At 32.5% G+C, this 14,945-nt stretch overlaps 1 protein-coding gene and 1 long non-coding RNA gene across 4 annotated transcripts; one reads left to right on the forward strand and one right to left on the reverse strand.

The window, feature by feature from the left end:
* The first annotated feature begins 1 nt into the window (after nt 1).
* gek (serine/threonine-protein kinase gek) lies at nt 2–14,876 on the forward strand. 3 transcript variants are annotated; one of them, XM_076519868.1, is made up of 27 exons: nt 2–792; nt 1,056–1,243; nt 1,345–1,527; nt 1,616–1,887; nt 2,187–2,486; nt 2,587–2,730; nt 2,815–2,937; nt 3,034–3,242; nt 3,344–3,552; nt 3,615–4,618; nt 4,699–4,934; nt 5,058–5,164; nt 6,732–6,929; nt 7,896–8,059; nt 8,134–8,389; nt 8,467–8,753; nt 8,826–8,969; nt 9,047–9,182; nt 9,261–9,502; nt 9,600–9,780; nt 9,867–10,055; nt 10,138–10,323; nt 10,432–10,586; nt 10,689–10,787; nt 10,877–11,000; nt 11,084–11,241; nt 11,450–14,876. In XM_076519868.1, exons 2-27 carry the CDS (start codon nt 1,114–1,116, stop codon nt 11,561–11,563), a joined length of 5,550 nt encoding a protein of 1,849 aa, XP_076375983.1. In that variant the 5' UTR covers nt 2–792; nt 1,056–1,113; the 3' UTR covers nt 11,564–14,876. The 3 variants fall into 3 exon arrangements, with proteins under 3 accessions (XP_076375983.1, XP_076375982.1, XP_076375984.1); XM_076519867.1 differs by having other exon boundaries at nt 3–792; nt 10,405–10,586; XM_076519869.1 differs by lacking the exon at nt 6,732–6,929 and having other exon boundaries at nt 5–792; nt 10,405–10,586.
* LOC143259071 (uncharacterized) lies at nt 6,791–7,961 on the reverse strand. The gene is made up of 3 exons (XR_013032906.1): nt 7,822–7,961; nt 7,311–7,550; nt 6,791–6,926 (listed from the first exon to the last, which is right to left on the reverse strand). It is a non-coding gene; the product is annotated as an uncharacterized LOC143259071 (long non-coding RNA).
* Nucleotides 14,877–14,945: the final 69 nt, after the last annotated feature.

The raw sequence follows: 14,945 nt of genomic DNA on the forward strand, positions 1-14,945 counted from the left end.
GTTGGGGGTTTGGAGGTGGCCATGCAAGATGTTTTGTGATAATCGAATGGTGCGCATAATAAACAATTAAACCAATATAATAGCGGGGCGCAACGTTTCGGCAGATATGCTCGGATCGCTCGAGCAAACGGTCTGGATCGGCGAAGAAAAAGCCTTTCACTCAAAACATCCTTCTCACATGCGATAAGAATTTTACGTCAGAAATTCGATTCGGGGCGAGTGTGTAGTGCCGCGTCGAGGTTATACTCGAAATTGGGACAATGGGCTTTAACATTCACCTAGGTTCTATCCTGAAACTATTGTATTAAATAAGTACTGTATAGTTTTGCTATGCAATACCGATTCCTTCCGCGACACGAGTTGTCTTGGTGATTTTGTTGAATTCGCTGACCGCGAATGCGGTGCCCTACCCCGTCGCACTATTTTTGTCTGTACGCTTTATTTACACGTATTTCTCTTGTTGCGTGTTTTCTTCGCCAAATATTTTGGCTATCTTTGTAGCGGTTACGTAATTTCCGACGTGAGTAATTCCGGCACCATGGCCGATGACGAATTAAATGAAACTCGATTGTTTTACACGTAGTGGCGTGTGGACATATATACCACGCAAAGTTAAAGGGAATTGATTTTTGACACTCTTTGCATAAGGGAAAGGAAGAAGTTGGATGCTTGTTGGTAATTCACTGATAACATGATCGGGAGATTGTTGCCGCACGGTTGTAAACAAAATTAATGTTTAAACAGTGAAAGTGATCCTATTTAGATATGTCTATTGGGAATTATCTTCTTAAGGTAAATGATTACTGTATACTTATACTTATGGTATATACATTGTATCCTTATTTTTGTGTTCTTTTTTATACACCTGTAAATACAAAGATTTGCATAAAAAATTGTGTTCTTTAAAGGGATATAAAGTGTATTTATAATTTAATTTTTAATGGTTATGATTATGTTTATGTATAATCAAATATAAATTTCATTAAACATATTTTTAATTGTATATCATGCCTTGCATTATGACATTTGTTGAAACATATATTAAAATATTTTAGGATTGTCATCACATCATAATGTGGTGGTTTGAAATACTATTGAATAATATTGTTAAGAATGACAGAAGTAGTATCCAAAGATTTTGGTAAGGAGCATCCTTATCGAAAAAGAGACATGTCAGATTCGTCGCAACACCAATATAATCAACCTCCCCCTGATATTATGCCAAAGGGGCTTGCAATCAATGGTATGTTATTATAGATATGATAAAATATTCAATAGTATTATGTTTTACTTTATAGTATTAACATGTAAGTTACAGAAATAAATAAAAGATATTTTTTATAGGCATAGGAGGAAGGTTACGCCAATTAGAAGCCGTTTTTATTGGTGGTCCTGTACAGGGGGAAGGAAGAGTTGGCCACACATTTTCTATTGAGACACTCATCGATATTTTACTTGTCTTATATGATGAATGCTGTAATTCTTCCTTACGACGTGAAAAGACTGTCTCCGATTTTATTGAATTTGGTAGATTATATGTTTTATTCTGAAAACATCTAAATTTTAACAAATAACTCCATTTTTATAATTTTATAATTATTATCTATTTTTTCAGTGAAACCAGTGGCCACTTGCATAAAGAGTTTGCAATTGGCACGAGAGGATTTTGAGATAGTAAAAGTTATAGGTAGAGGTGCATTTGGAGAAGTATGTGTAGTAAGAATGCGTGGTTCGGACAAAGTTTTTGCAATGAAAATTTTGAACAAATGGGAAATGTTGAAGCGTGCAGAAACTGCATGCTTCAGAGAGGAGCGAGATGTACTGGTGTACGGTGATCGTAGATGGATCACAAATCTTCATTATGCCTTTCAAGATGACAATAATTTGGTAATGTTTCAACTAATACGTATTATTAACACTTTGCAGATGGAGTAATTAAAAAATAAATTATTTATGTTGTACAAGCTGCTATAGAAGTGCATATGTTAAATTCATCACAGGATATTTATTTTATTAAATTGGTTAAATGCACTATATTTATATATATTTGCATTTGATATGTCTTTAAGATTATCAGCTACGTTGATTATTTTCATATAATGCACATAAGGATTTACTGTCTGCAAGGAGTTAATTATAAATAGTAACATATACAAGAATTAAATCTATTAAATAATTATGTGCAGTATTTGGTCATGGATTATTACTGTGGTGGGGATCTATTAACGCTGTTAAGCAAATTCGAGGATCGCCTTCCAGAAGATATGGCACGTTTTTATATAGCTGAAATGGTTTTGGCTATAGGATCCATACATGACTTACGTTATGTGCACCGTGATATTAAACCTGATAATGTTTTATTAGATGCAAATGGTCACATTAGATTAGCCGATTTTGGATCTTGTTTACGATTGTTCGAAGATGGCACCGTACAAAGTAATGTTGCTGTTGGTACACCAGATTATATTTCTCCAGAGATATTAAGGGTGATATCGTGTTTCTGTATTATTATATATTAAATGCACTCACATTATTAATTTCACATTTAACTTTATCATAAATAACATATGGAATTGTACATTGTAGGCAATGGAAGATGGACAAGGACAATATGGACCTGAATGTGATTGGTGGTCATTAGGAGTATGCATGTATGAAATGCTGTATGGGGAGACACCTTTTTACGCGGAATCTCTAGTCGAAACATATGGAAAAATTATGAATCATAAGGTAAATTAGTAGTATATATACATATATGTATATTATATCATATATTGTAGTATGCATAATCACTTATGTTTTATACAATTTCAGAATTGCTTTGACTTCCCAGCAGACGATATGTATGATGTTTCTGAAGAAGCAAAGGATTTAATGAGAAAGTTAATATGTAGTTCGGAGTTTAGATTAGGTCAGAATGGAATTGACGATTTTAAGGTAACATTTAATATTAATAACTAAGGTATTACATTAATACCTTTTATGATAAAATAATTAATTTATGTAAAATTAATGTTTGATCATATAATTTAGAAACATCCATGGTTTGATGGAGTTAACTGGGACACTCTTAGGGACAGTACTGCACCTTACATTCCTGAAGTTTCCTCGCCAACTGATACATCAAATTTCGATGTTGATGATACAGATGTACGTAGTTCAGATGCTGTTCCACCAGCAGCGAATTCTGCGTTTTCTGCACTTCATTTACCATTCGTTGGCTTTAGTTTCACCCAAGGAAGGTAAGTGAAGATGTTCTTTAGCGATACAAGAGTAAATATTTGTTACTTTCATTATAACTTGATAAATTACTTTGGTATAATTCTATATTTTCAAATTATAGTTGTATATCGGATCTGGGTTGTTTACCAGCTATAACTCAAAAAGATAAACGCGTGCAAATACTTGAAGAAGAAAATGCACAGTTAACGAAAGCAGTCGAAGATTTGAAGAATCAAGTCGGTCATTCTTTGCCAGGAATATCACCAGATTCCAACAATGCAACAAGAAAACTTCAGGACGAGATAAACACACTTACCAAACGCAACTGTGGTGAGTATACATATCATGCAGTCTCATTTTCATTTATCTTCAAATTAAATTTACATTTTTAGAGTTAGAATCACAATTAAAGTCTATGGAAGTACCACGAGAATTACGCAATCTAGACAATGGTGAAATGACAAAACTACGGGAATTAGAAAAGTTGGTTCGTTCTCTCCGTCTGGAAAAGGAGGAAGCTATCAAAGATAAATTGGATGTTCAAGAGAAGCTCAAACTCCAGGATAAAGAGTTAAAAGACGCATTAACGCAACGCAAACTAGCGATGGCTGAATATACTGAAGTCACAGATAAACTATCAGAACTAAGACAACAAAAACAAAAGTTGTCTAGACAAGTCAGAGATAAAGAGGAAGAACTGGAAGTAGTAATGCAGAAGGTTGATAGTTTACGACATGATATTCGAAAAGCCGAGAAGCTTAGACGAGAGTTAGAAAATCGAGTAGAAGAAGCAATGGCGGAAACGAGCAAGGAAAGAAAATTACGAGAACGCAGTGAGGAGTACTGTAAACAAATGCAAGAAGAGACTGAAAAGATTAGACAGAGGTCTATGGGTAATGATGTGAGCGCGAACCATGCATTAGCAACGCAAGAAATCAATAGGTTAAAGGCGGAGGTCGAGAAACTTGAAGTTCAGTACAATGAAAATCTTAATCAGCAACAAAGCAGATTCAATCTTGAAATTCGTAGTCTTCAAGAACAACTGCACGAGGCTGAAGCGAGAAGAGATTTACTCGAGCGAGAAGTTCAATTAACGAAGGAAAAATTAGACGCTGCGCGATTGGAGAATATTACTGATAGTGAGGAGACAATAAATGAATTAAGCAGACGTCACGAGAGAGAAAAAATTATGCTAGTCGAAGAAAATAAAAAGCTTATGTTAGAACTTAACACTCTTACGGATAGCGTTAATAGAATACAAGGTGAAAGACGCCAACTGGAAGATGAATACGAAGAATTAAGAAATAAGAAAGAAGCTATTGCGCAATGGGAAGCTCAGATAACTGAGATTATACAATGGGTATCCGATGAGAAAGATGCTAGAGGATATTTGCAGGTCTGTCTTCGTAAACAACATCAAATCATTTATACTATAATATATTTATGATAATTACATGTAAAATATAATCATTTTAGGCATTGGCCACGAAAATGACAGAAGAATTAGAGTTTTTGAAACATTCTGGCGGTGTAGGAGGTGTAGGAAGTGGCTCCACAATGGCAGATAAGAACTGGAGAAATCGTAGATCACAAAAACTTGATAAGATGGAACTTTTAAATCTTCAAAGTTCCTTACAAAGCGAAATACAAGCTAAACAGGCGATATCTGAAGAGCTTACAAAGACTCGATCGGATTTGATTGCTGCTCAAAAGTAATTTTGCAATTATTTTTTTTATATGTTTTCAAATATCAATAATGTTGGAATAGAGGCAAACACTTTTATTTTTTTACGTCACTAATTGGTTAATAACGATAAATGTGTTTGTGTGTGCAGGGAATTAAGAGACTTCAGACAACGGTTTGATACTGTCACGCATGAGATAAAACGCAAAGAAATGCAAATAAAAGAGTTGCAAGCAAGGCTTGATACGGGTGACGGCTGTAAGTACATTTCAGTTAACAATGCTAGAAATAAGAATTTCACCAAAATTTCGTTGTTGCGTTTTTATAAAAATTTTGTATCGACTATTATTATACAAACTGCTGCGATACACGCTATGTATGTAATTTATAAGTGCACAGTTTTCAAGCGATGAATACAGTTAATATCTTACAAATTTTTCTTCTTTAATAGTGATTTCTTAAGCACTTTTTAAAATTATGGCACATTTAATATAATTTATATAATATTTATTAAAAATTAATGTTTAATAAATATTAATATTTTCATTACTGTTGTATTAAAAATATTTAATCAACAGGCAAATAATGTTTTTAACGTAACCAACAATTTTTACTTATTGATTTTAGAGATTCAAAACATAGCATACAGATAGTGTTATTGATATTATAAGCAAACAAATTTGCATGTGTTCAACAAAAATCATCGGAATTGTTATGTTACAAATATTGAATTATTATTTATTGTGCATATATATAGAGAAGAGTATTTATTGATATATACACATATGTATATATATATATATATGAAGTTGATCTTAAAAATGTAAACTTAACAATTCCTCCTCAATTTAGTATAGAAAGTAGTGCTTCTATGAAGTATAGTCATTTATTCTTCCTGTATTGTGCATTTGGCAAACTAATGAATTTATATTAAATTGGTATGATTCAGTGTGTGAGTATTACCTTTTTTGTAAGTACGAATAGTTACATTTGGTGAATGGTACCGTTACTGAAGTGTATCACTGAATTGTTACAAATCTCAGTATTTACATTTAAACATAGCTTTACGATAATAATTCCTTACAAAAAGGATTTATTTAATTTTGAGATATATTATATACCTCTGAATAGGTGCAATACATGTGTCTACATGTACAAGTAGTTGACTATGTGCAATAAATATCTAAAAAGACGATTTTGTAAAGTAAAATATGACAAAATTCGAAAGTAATTATGATACCGTCTTGTTTTGTTTTCAAGTTATTCATAATTAAATATCATTCTGATGTTAATCATATGTTCCTAATGGTCGACTTTAAATTTGAACACCCAGCCAAAATCGCAATATCATTACATATGTCGTGTATTTTATTTTGTCGAATCAAGCTAATATTTATTACTCATTGACGAATACTTTTGTATAGACTGATAATATCTTCATTGTTTGAATAAAACATAAGGCACTTGAAGCTCAGTATGTGATGTTTCTCAAGAAATGTTCAGTTATATTTACATTTTAAGCATAGAGTGTTTTATTTGCAATGCATACATTTATATTTGTAATAATAGAGGATAGAAATATAATATAAATGATAATATAATATCAGTAATTGTAAAGGATAATAAGGTATCATGTCTATTGTCAATATATAAGCTACCAATAATAGAGATCGTTGGTACTGGGCTATCTATCCAGCATAGTAATTCGGTCCTCCGGTACGGTATGCGATTCTGATTTCTAGACTACAAAGTGCCTCTGTTTATTGGCGTAACGAGCTGTGTCTGGGGCCTCTTGTTGCTCATCTTCAAACTGTATTTGTGACAGCTGTCCTATCCAGCAAAACGTCAAGCAAATCTTCAAACATCGTTTGCACCAAACCCCAACGCATCATCGTACACCAGCCGTCGTCACCCCTACCAGTAATGCGTGCTCCCCGCGTCACGACATGTCGCTTATTAACTAGATTCGTTCCCGTCAACACATTCATCAGTCAGAATGCCGTCGCCATCGTATCGCCACCTGGTAAATGAAGTGGCAACAGAGAGAAAACGCGATTTTGGTTGACTGGTCGGCTGGATTGCTAATTTACAAAGCACAGAGCTGTGTTTCTCAATTTTCTATTTACAAACCCGTTATGTACTGTTGATACGAATGAGTACAGCCAAAAGTGCTGAAATTATTTACTCAACAAGATGTGAACTCTTATTCGTTACATATAGAAGCCTTGGAGTTTTAACACATTAAAAAACTACAGAAAATTACATTATTTACATTTCTATATTGCAAATGACTATAAGGAATCCAAAACTCTCAGGGATAGTACAAATATGAAAAAAATGTTATGTCTGTTAAAATTATTTTAGATTTAGAACATAGCTCTGCGTAAATTTTTATGTCAATTACCATCAAGAACAACTATGTGTTTCCTTGTATGTTGACAATAATCGTTCCTTCATTAAGGATAGCGTTAGTAGTTCTTCATCGTTTTTTAGGTGATGGTTGCCCTTTGTTAATCTTAGTAGCTGATAATCTCTCGGTTTTTGTAATTAAATGATTAACAGGTATGTTGTGCCTGAATGTTTTCGCCTCTAGAGTTGTTTGATCTGATTGACTTTGGTACATTTTACTATCTGCTTGCTACTTCTGCTGGTGAACGATAAAATATCAGTCCCAATATACACAATAACGATTACTACTTTAACAGAATTGTGTGATGCAAGTTGCAGTGGAGTGATTATATTAAAATGTTTGAGAAGGGTGTCATGAAGTTCACTATTAAAACTTAAATTTTTATGAAAATGGAAACATAATTCTCTTACTTTCTATAAGTTTACTTTATTGTGTATCTTAATGAATAGTAGATCGAATTTCTATATTTTTTTTAAATTAATTTAACAATGTTAAACAAAGTTACCATCGTTGAAAATTTTAAATACATCTCTCTTATCTTTTGTATTCTTATTTTAATATTTTCTTCTTTTATTTCAGTTTTAGAACGTCCTACGTCTCAAATGTCATATCTAGAACATTTTTTGAAAGAAACTGCGAGCAGTACGCGCCATGGAAGCGCAGATAGTGTCGAGGCTGATATTGAAGATAATCGTGCACCAAGTATTTCCAGCAGCAAAAGTAATTTGTCCGAGCTCAGCATTGTAAGTACTTCCATTTAGATAGAGTATCATCTTGAATACTAAATTATTGCAACATAATACCTTCAACAATTTAGGATCCGACATCACCTTTGTCTCATGAACTCTTAAACAAGTCATCTGCGTCCCATGGGCAAACCAGCCTTCAACCTAAACCGAAATCTCATCAATTTTTAGTAAGAACATTTTCAGCGCCTACAAAATGTAACCATTGCACTTCACTGATGGTGGGTTTAACAAGGCAAGGAGTGGTATGTGAAGTTTGTGGTTTCGCATGCCATATGCCTTGTTGCGATAAGGTGCCACCAATGTGTCCTGTGCCTCATGATCAAAGTAGGTATACATAACATTACCAAATTCAAAACTTTATTTTTCCAATTAAGGACAATAACAAAATATTTTTTGTATAGCAAAACGACCATTGGGTATTGATCCCACACGAGGAATAGGTACTGCCTATGAAGGATATGTTAAAGTGCCAAAAATGGGTGGAGTGAAAAAGGGTTGGGTTCGTCAATTTGTAGTTGTTTGTGACTTCAAATTATTTCTTTATGATATTTCACCAGATCGTAATGCATTACCATCTGTATCCGTGTCTCAAGTCCTAGATATGCGAGATGAGGAATTCAGTGTTAGTTCTGTTCGAGATTCAGATGTCATACATGCTACAAAAAAAGATATTCCGTGCATATTTAGGGTAACTTTTAATCTATTACTGGTTATATTTATTTGTTTATTTGTAACTGACTGCTTTACTAAACGGTTTTAGATAACAACATCTCTATTAGAACCACCTGGTTTGAGGAATCACACATTGATGCTTGCAGACACGGAAAGTGAAAAAACTAAATGGGTAGTTGCTTTGAGTGAACTGCATAGAATACTAAAGAAAAATAATCTTCCTAATACAACGGTGAGCTATATACATACAGAGTTTGCAAGTTTGATGTTTATAACAACTTTTTTACATCATTTGTTGCTTTTGCACAGATTTTTAGAGCAAAAGAATTATTAGATAATACATTGGCGCTCATTAAAAATGTGATGTCAGGAGCAATTATTGATCCAGATCGTCTAGTCATTGGCACAGAAGAAGGCCTCTTCTGTTTAGATTTAGATCGTAGTGGTATGTTCTACATATAATTATATTGATTGAATAGAATAGAATGTATGTTATTATGTCTAATTTATATTAAATGTTTAGAAATTGCAAGAGTTGGGGAAGGCAAGAAAATATATCTACTGGAATATGTAACGGAAGAACAGTTAATTGTAGTTTTAAGTGGAAAACAACGTCATGTACGGCTGGTTCCAGTACGTGCATTGGATGGAGATGAAGTTGAATGGATTAAGGTTGCAGAAACTAAAGGATGTATTACCCTAACAACGGGAGTAGTGCGCCGCAGTCCATTAACATATTGTTTGTGTGTTGCCATTAAGAAACAGGTAAAACATTCTATCTACGTTTATAAAGTCAATATGGAGTTAAAATAGAAATAATTTTCATCTTCTCTTTAATAAAACATTATTGTTTCTATTGTAGAACGCATCACAAGTAATCATCTATGAAATAACGCGTACGAAAACACGTCATAAACGTATACGTGAACTAATGTTACCATGTCACGCACAAACTCTGCAAGTTCTCTCTGAAGGCCGCTTTTGTGTCGGTTATCCTTCTGGTTTTTCTATCTACAGCATCTTAGGAGACCATCACGCAATTTGTGAGTATCAGTGTGAGAATAATACATGCAGAAGACGTTTTGTGAAATATGAATTATATTACTTATTTGTATCTTTTATAATCCAGCATTGGTCCACTCTGAGAATACGCTCTTAGGTTTTCTCACATATAGCGCTGTAGATGCTTTACGTTGTATCGAATTACCACGTGGTGAATTCTTATTAGTCTTCCATACATTGGCAGTATATGTCGACAGCCAAGGTAGAAAGAATAGAGATCGTGAAATTATGTACCCCGCTGTTCCTACGGCAGTTAGTAAGTGTACTTACCAGATTAATTTAACCATATTGTTATATTTATGCGGCAGATTTTAATTTACGTCGTCTTTACGTTTCAGGTTATTGTGAAGGTTACTTACTAGTTTATAGTGATACACACATCGATGTATTTGATTGTACAACGGGAGACTGGCTACAAACATTGAATGTGAAGCGGGCACGACCACTGAACACTTCAGGTTCTTTAACGTCTTGTATAATTAATGACATGCCACATGTTATTTTCCTAAGCAACTTGCATCAACGTGAGTATAGTTCGATTACAAATCAATGTTATAATTGTATAATGTTATCAAACATAGTGTAAATTCTTTATGATATAATAGGAGAATTACTCAATTTAACACCACTAGACGCAAGCGGTAGGCAAATGACAAGACCACGGAGAAGATTCTCTTTAAGAGAAGGAAACAGAGCTGTTCGACCCACAGATAGACGCTCCAAAATGATATCAGCACCGACGAATTTCAATCATATCAGTCATGTGGGTCCAGGTAATGGGATACAGGTAGGTAACTTGTTTCATCAATTTATTCCATTGTACCTTATTGTATTCCTAACTACATGTACATATATGTTTTCAAACCAACCATCTGACATTTCATTTTAGATACAACGATTATTAGATTTGGCTACTACACTTGAAACAGCTGATCAACAGCATAGTAGTCATCATAGTAGCGCCCACTTACATAGCAGTCAACAAAGAGTAAGAATTTATTGTGTATATATATTTATGTAAATAATTGTTCGTACAACTTTATTTCTAATATTATATTTGGTGGCGTTTTCATTTAGTTATACGGGCCCACACTTCAAACAGCAAGTAAACCCGCGCCACTGCCGCCTAGGCACCCTCCATCCGACACACGACGTCTCAGTTCTCATATATCTAGAAATTCTGGATATTCACCACATAATGGTATGCTATTTATCAATATTCTACTCCTTCCCTTCATTGTATATTTATAATAATGTTATATTCAGCATAACGATTATTCTTAGGATCAACATCGTCACGAAGAGGACCAGCACCACCACGACCAACTGCTACTCCGCCTTCGTTACCACGTACTCCTGTGGACCAAGTCGACTCGGAATCCGTACATCTACGAACTCATACCCCACTCTCTCTTGGTAGTATCGCATCTTTGCACGACAAGGTATTTATTTATTTATTTATTTTATACGAAACATATGTTTCTATATAGGATATTTTTAACTCTCTGGAATTAATAGAGGAGTATAGAAAATATTTTATGCAAATTGTTGCATTCACCAATATAGTAGCATCGATAAAACGAAAGGGGGAGAGGGTAATTTTCTAAAAATCTGCTCCTAATTTATGAATAAAATGTTCTATTACTTTAGGAACACACCTCTGGCGGAAGCCCAAGACATTCAATAGCTTCTAACAACAGTTCAAATCCGTCAACGCCTCCAAGTCCAGCTCACGATCATGGTTCATCTTCGTACGACTCGTAAAAACATTATTTAACATTTCTAATAATACGGATAAATTACTGTAATCATTTGCATTACCTGAACCATAAGATTACAGTATCTATAGTAATATCTTTATACAAGGACGATGTCTGTGCTTGATCCTTTCAGCTTGAAAGTTATAAAATTTCTTTCTTTTTTTTAATTTTGTGCAATACATTCTTTTCCTGAACATTGTGAATTACGTTAAAGTGCATCTCAAACGTACAACTAAAAGCATAATATTTTTATGTAATAATTGAATCGATATTAATTGTGAAAGCTGCACATTCTAAATTACATCGTTCAATATTATGTTCTGATAAAATGCGTTATCCCCGGTTGAATTTTGATAACGTATTGCAATCTCTTTTCGGTTTTTATAAATCTATGCATAATAAGTTGTGTACTAAACAAGGCAATTTATAAGTATAATATAATGATAAATTATTGTACATAATTTATGCGTTTTGAAAGTTTAACAAGCCAGCTTTACGATGCCATGACTATTAAAGTAGGTGTCGTGTTTCTTTCATTAGTAAATTTTAATGCAAATTTCATTTCGCATAATATAAATTTATAATCATTGCGACTAATTTTTAAATTAATAAAAGTCAGGAATCTCAGTCAAATTATCTAGCAATAAAAAAAGAATTAATCTACTTAACCTATTATACCTACTTTTGAATCTAGGTATAACAAAAAGGATAGTTTCAAGTAAATTATATACTCAATCATTCTTAGTGGCATAAACAAATTCGAAGGACGTGAATCGATTTGATTGCCTTATGACTAAATATTTTCTATTATGTCATAATGCAGTAAAATGCATCATATTATTTAGCGTGTGAATAGTAGAATAATCGTGCAATGTATCGGAATCTCCTGCTGATAATAGATAGTCATTTAAGCAAAGTGGCTATAAACTTTTACACAACATACGAGTATTATAATGTCAGTAACAAAACGATGTTGAACATTGATTTGTCCTTACTGCAACGAAAACTGTGTTTTCCCTTCTTAAATATACTGCTTTACGTATCTTTAAATGGATAGGTATCATTGCGAAATCATTAGCTCGTTCATAAAGAACTATATCTTTAACCTGACGATCACAGAGTGCAAGTGCAACGCATGATTGAGAGAGAACAATATCGAGGAAACATAAACATTATTTCGAAACAAATAACGATAAATTTCTATATTAACGTTTCTGCAATAGTTTTAATAAGGCAGAACTGTAAATGCCATACAATATTGCAGCATTTTTTATTACTTTTATATTAAAAATATTTAAAAATCAACAACTCCAAAAAAATGACGCATGTTATTTAAATTTTAGAGAGATTGCATGACGGTTAATCAGTTCATTCAGTTCGTTTCTATAGAGATAAGATTAGGACGAACAAAAAAAAAGAACAAAAAGGAAAGGAAAATAAAGTTACAAAGAAGACGCAGGCACGATAACAAGTTTTATATGTTTCAATGTACAAAATATACATTTTTCATGTATGTATATTTATAAAAATTTGCTAACTATGCTGAATGAAAAAAAAAGTTGATAGAAACAAGATAATTATCTCAGGATTCTATGCCAGTAGTTCGAATACGGAATAACGTGTAACGGTTAAGAATCCAGAGTTGTTTAATTAATACGAAAACCAATAGGAAATCGAAGGATGTTCTTCGTCTTGAAATTTTCGGATATGTCATAAACAGTCAAACAAAAGAAGCCAATAATTGAACAATATCAACCATCAAGTTTTTTAAGAAAAAAGAATTATAAATCTAATCTTCCATTTGAATTTTCATATATTTATAACGAATTTTAAAAAGTCGAGTTTAGAAAATCTCGAAATTTTATGCAATATTGAAAATGTTACTGGTAGAAATATCGAGGCACTACATTCCGTATAATTCCATTTTACTTTCATAAAACAATACCAATACATTTCATATACAAATTTCCAACTTTTTTGTTGGTCGTCATCGATAGGAACATACAATTAAACGTAATGCAATTACAAAATGAGTATAATTTAAAGAAAGAAAAATAAAAAAAATAATATTGCAACTACAAAACGTCTTCGACAAATTTGTGTAATGGTAACGAACTCACGAGAATATATTATAAATAAAGTATATATCGACTGCAATAGATTTGACATTCTTATATTAAAAAAGTATATATATATAGAATATACCGTTAATAGAAGAAACGTGTTAATGTTATCGAACAAAGAATGTAATAGTACAGACATTGCTGTCCGTATTGGAGTAAAATAAAAAGTTAAAAATGAGCTCTAGAATCTATTCTAGAAGTGTAATCGAGGTGTGTTTATAAATTATAGTATTGTATGTGTTACATTGTACTTATCGACAGAATTCAATAATTTGCCCATACCTTCCGCCATTGTTACTTAAGGGTTCTAAAATCAAAGACGCGTCTATTTGTCTTATGTTGCCTTGTCCTTGAAACGAGTCTTGTCTATAGATAATAAAAATGAGAAAATAGTCACTTTATATAGCATTGATTTTATATTTTTGTAAATAATTCAATTTATAAATAAGCCCGCAATTTCAAATTGATTTTAGACCCTTCGATTCTTTTTGTTTCAGTTTCTTTTTTGCGTGCACATAATACAGAACACCTGACATTTCGAGTACTACGTCTTATAACATGTAAAAAAATATTTGCGCTATAATTATTGCTTTCTTTTTACGCGTAATATAAAAAATGTACGACCGGCATTCTGCATGAGAATAGAATGATCATATGTATACATACATGCATAGATTGTATGATTTTATAGTTTTATCTTTTTTTATGAACCGTTAGAAATTACTTTCTGTAATAATTAATGATTTATGTATCCCATTGGTCTAGTACCAGTGCATGTAATGACCTGACTATTAATCATTTTTTTTAGTAACTTAGTATATTCGATATTATGAACTTATTTATAACTAGTATGTGCGTTATTTACGATATTTATTAAAAGCAATTGCAAGCAATTATTCGCATTTTAAATGAAAGATTGTATTTCACTGTAAATTATTGAAAAAGGCGCGACGACATGATGAGGAAGAAGACCAAACTTGTATGTTTATAAGATATCCTCTTTAAAAAAGCATCTGTTCTGTAGATTTTGTAGTATTTATATTCTTTATGTTTTACACATTTTGTTTCATGCAGAATCTTCCGCATTAGAAGAAGAATATATATACATTTTTTTATTCATTATCTACCAATACTTTAAGAAATAACTTAATTTTCGTGTGTAAAGGAAATATATTAATAAATTGACAAAAAGCTTGTGTGTATATTATTTTACTTAGAAATGGTAGAATGTTTGTGTATTGGCTATTGGTTTCAGGTGCAACT

The sequence above is a fragment of the Megalopta genalis genome, chromosome 3 (genome assembly GCF_051020955.1).
Source record: "Megalopta genalis isolate 19385.01 chromosome 3, iyMegGena1_principal, whole genome shotgun sequence".
NCBI classification, from domain to species: domain Eukaryota; kingdom Metazoa; phylum Arthropoda; class Insecta; order Hymenoptera; family Halictidae; genus Megalopta; species Megalopta genalis.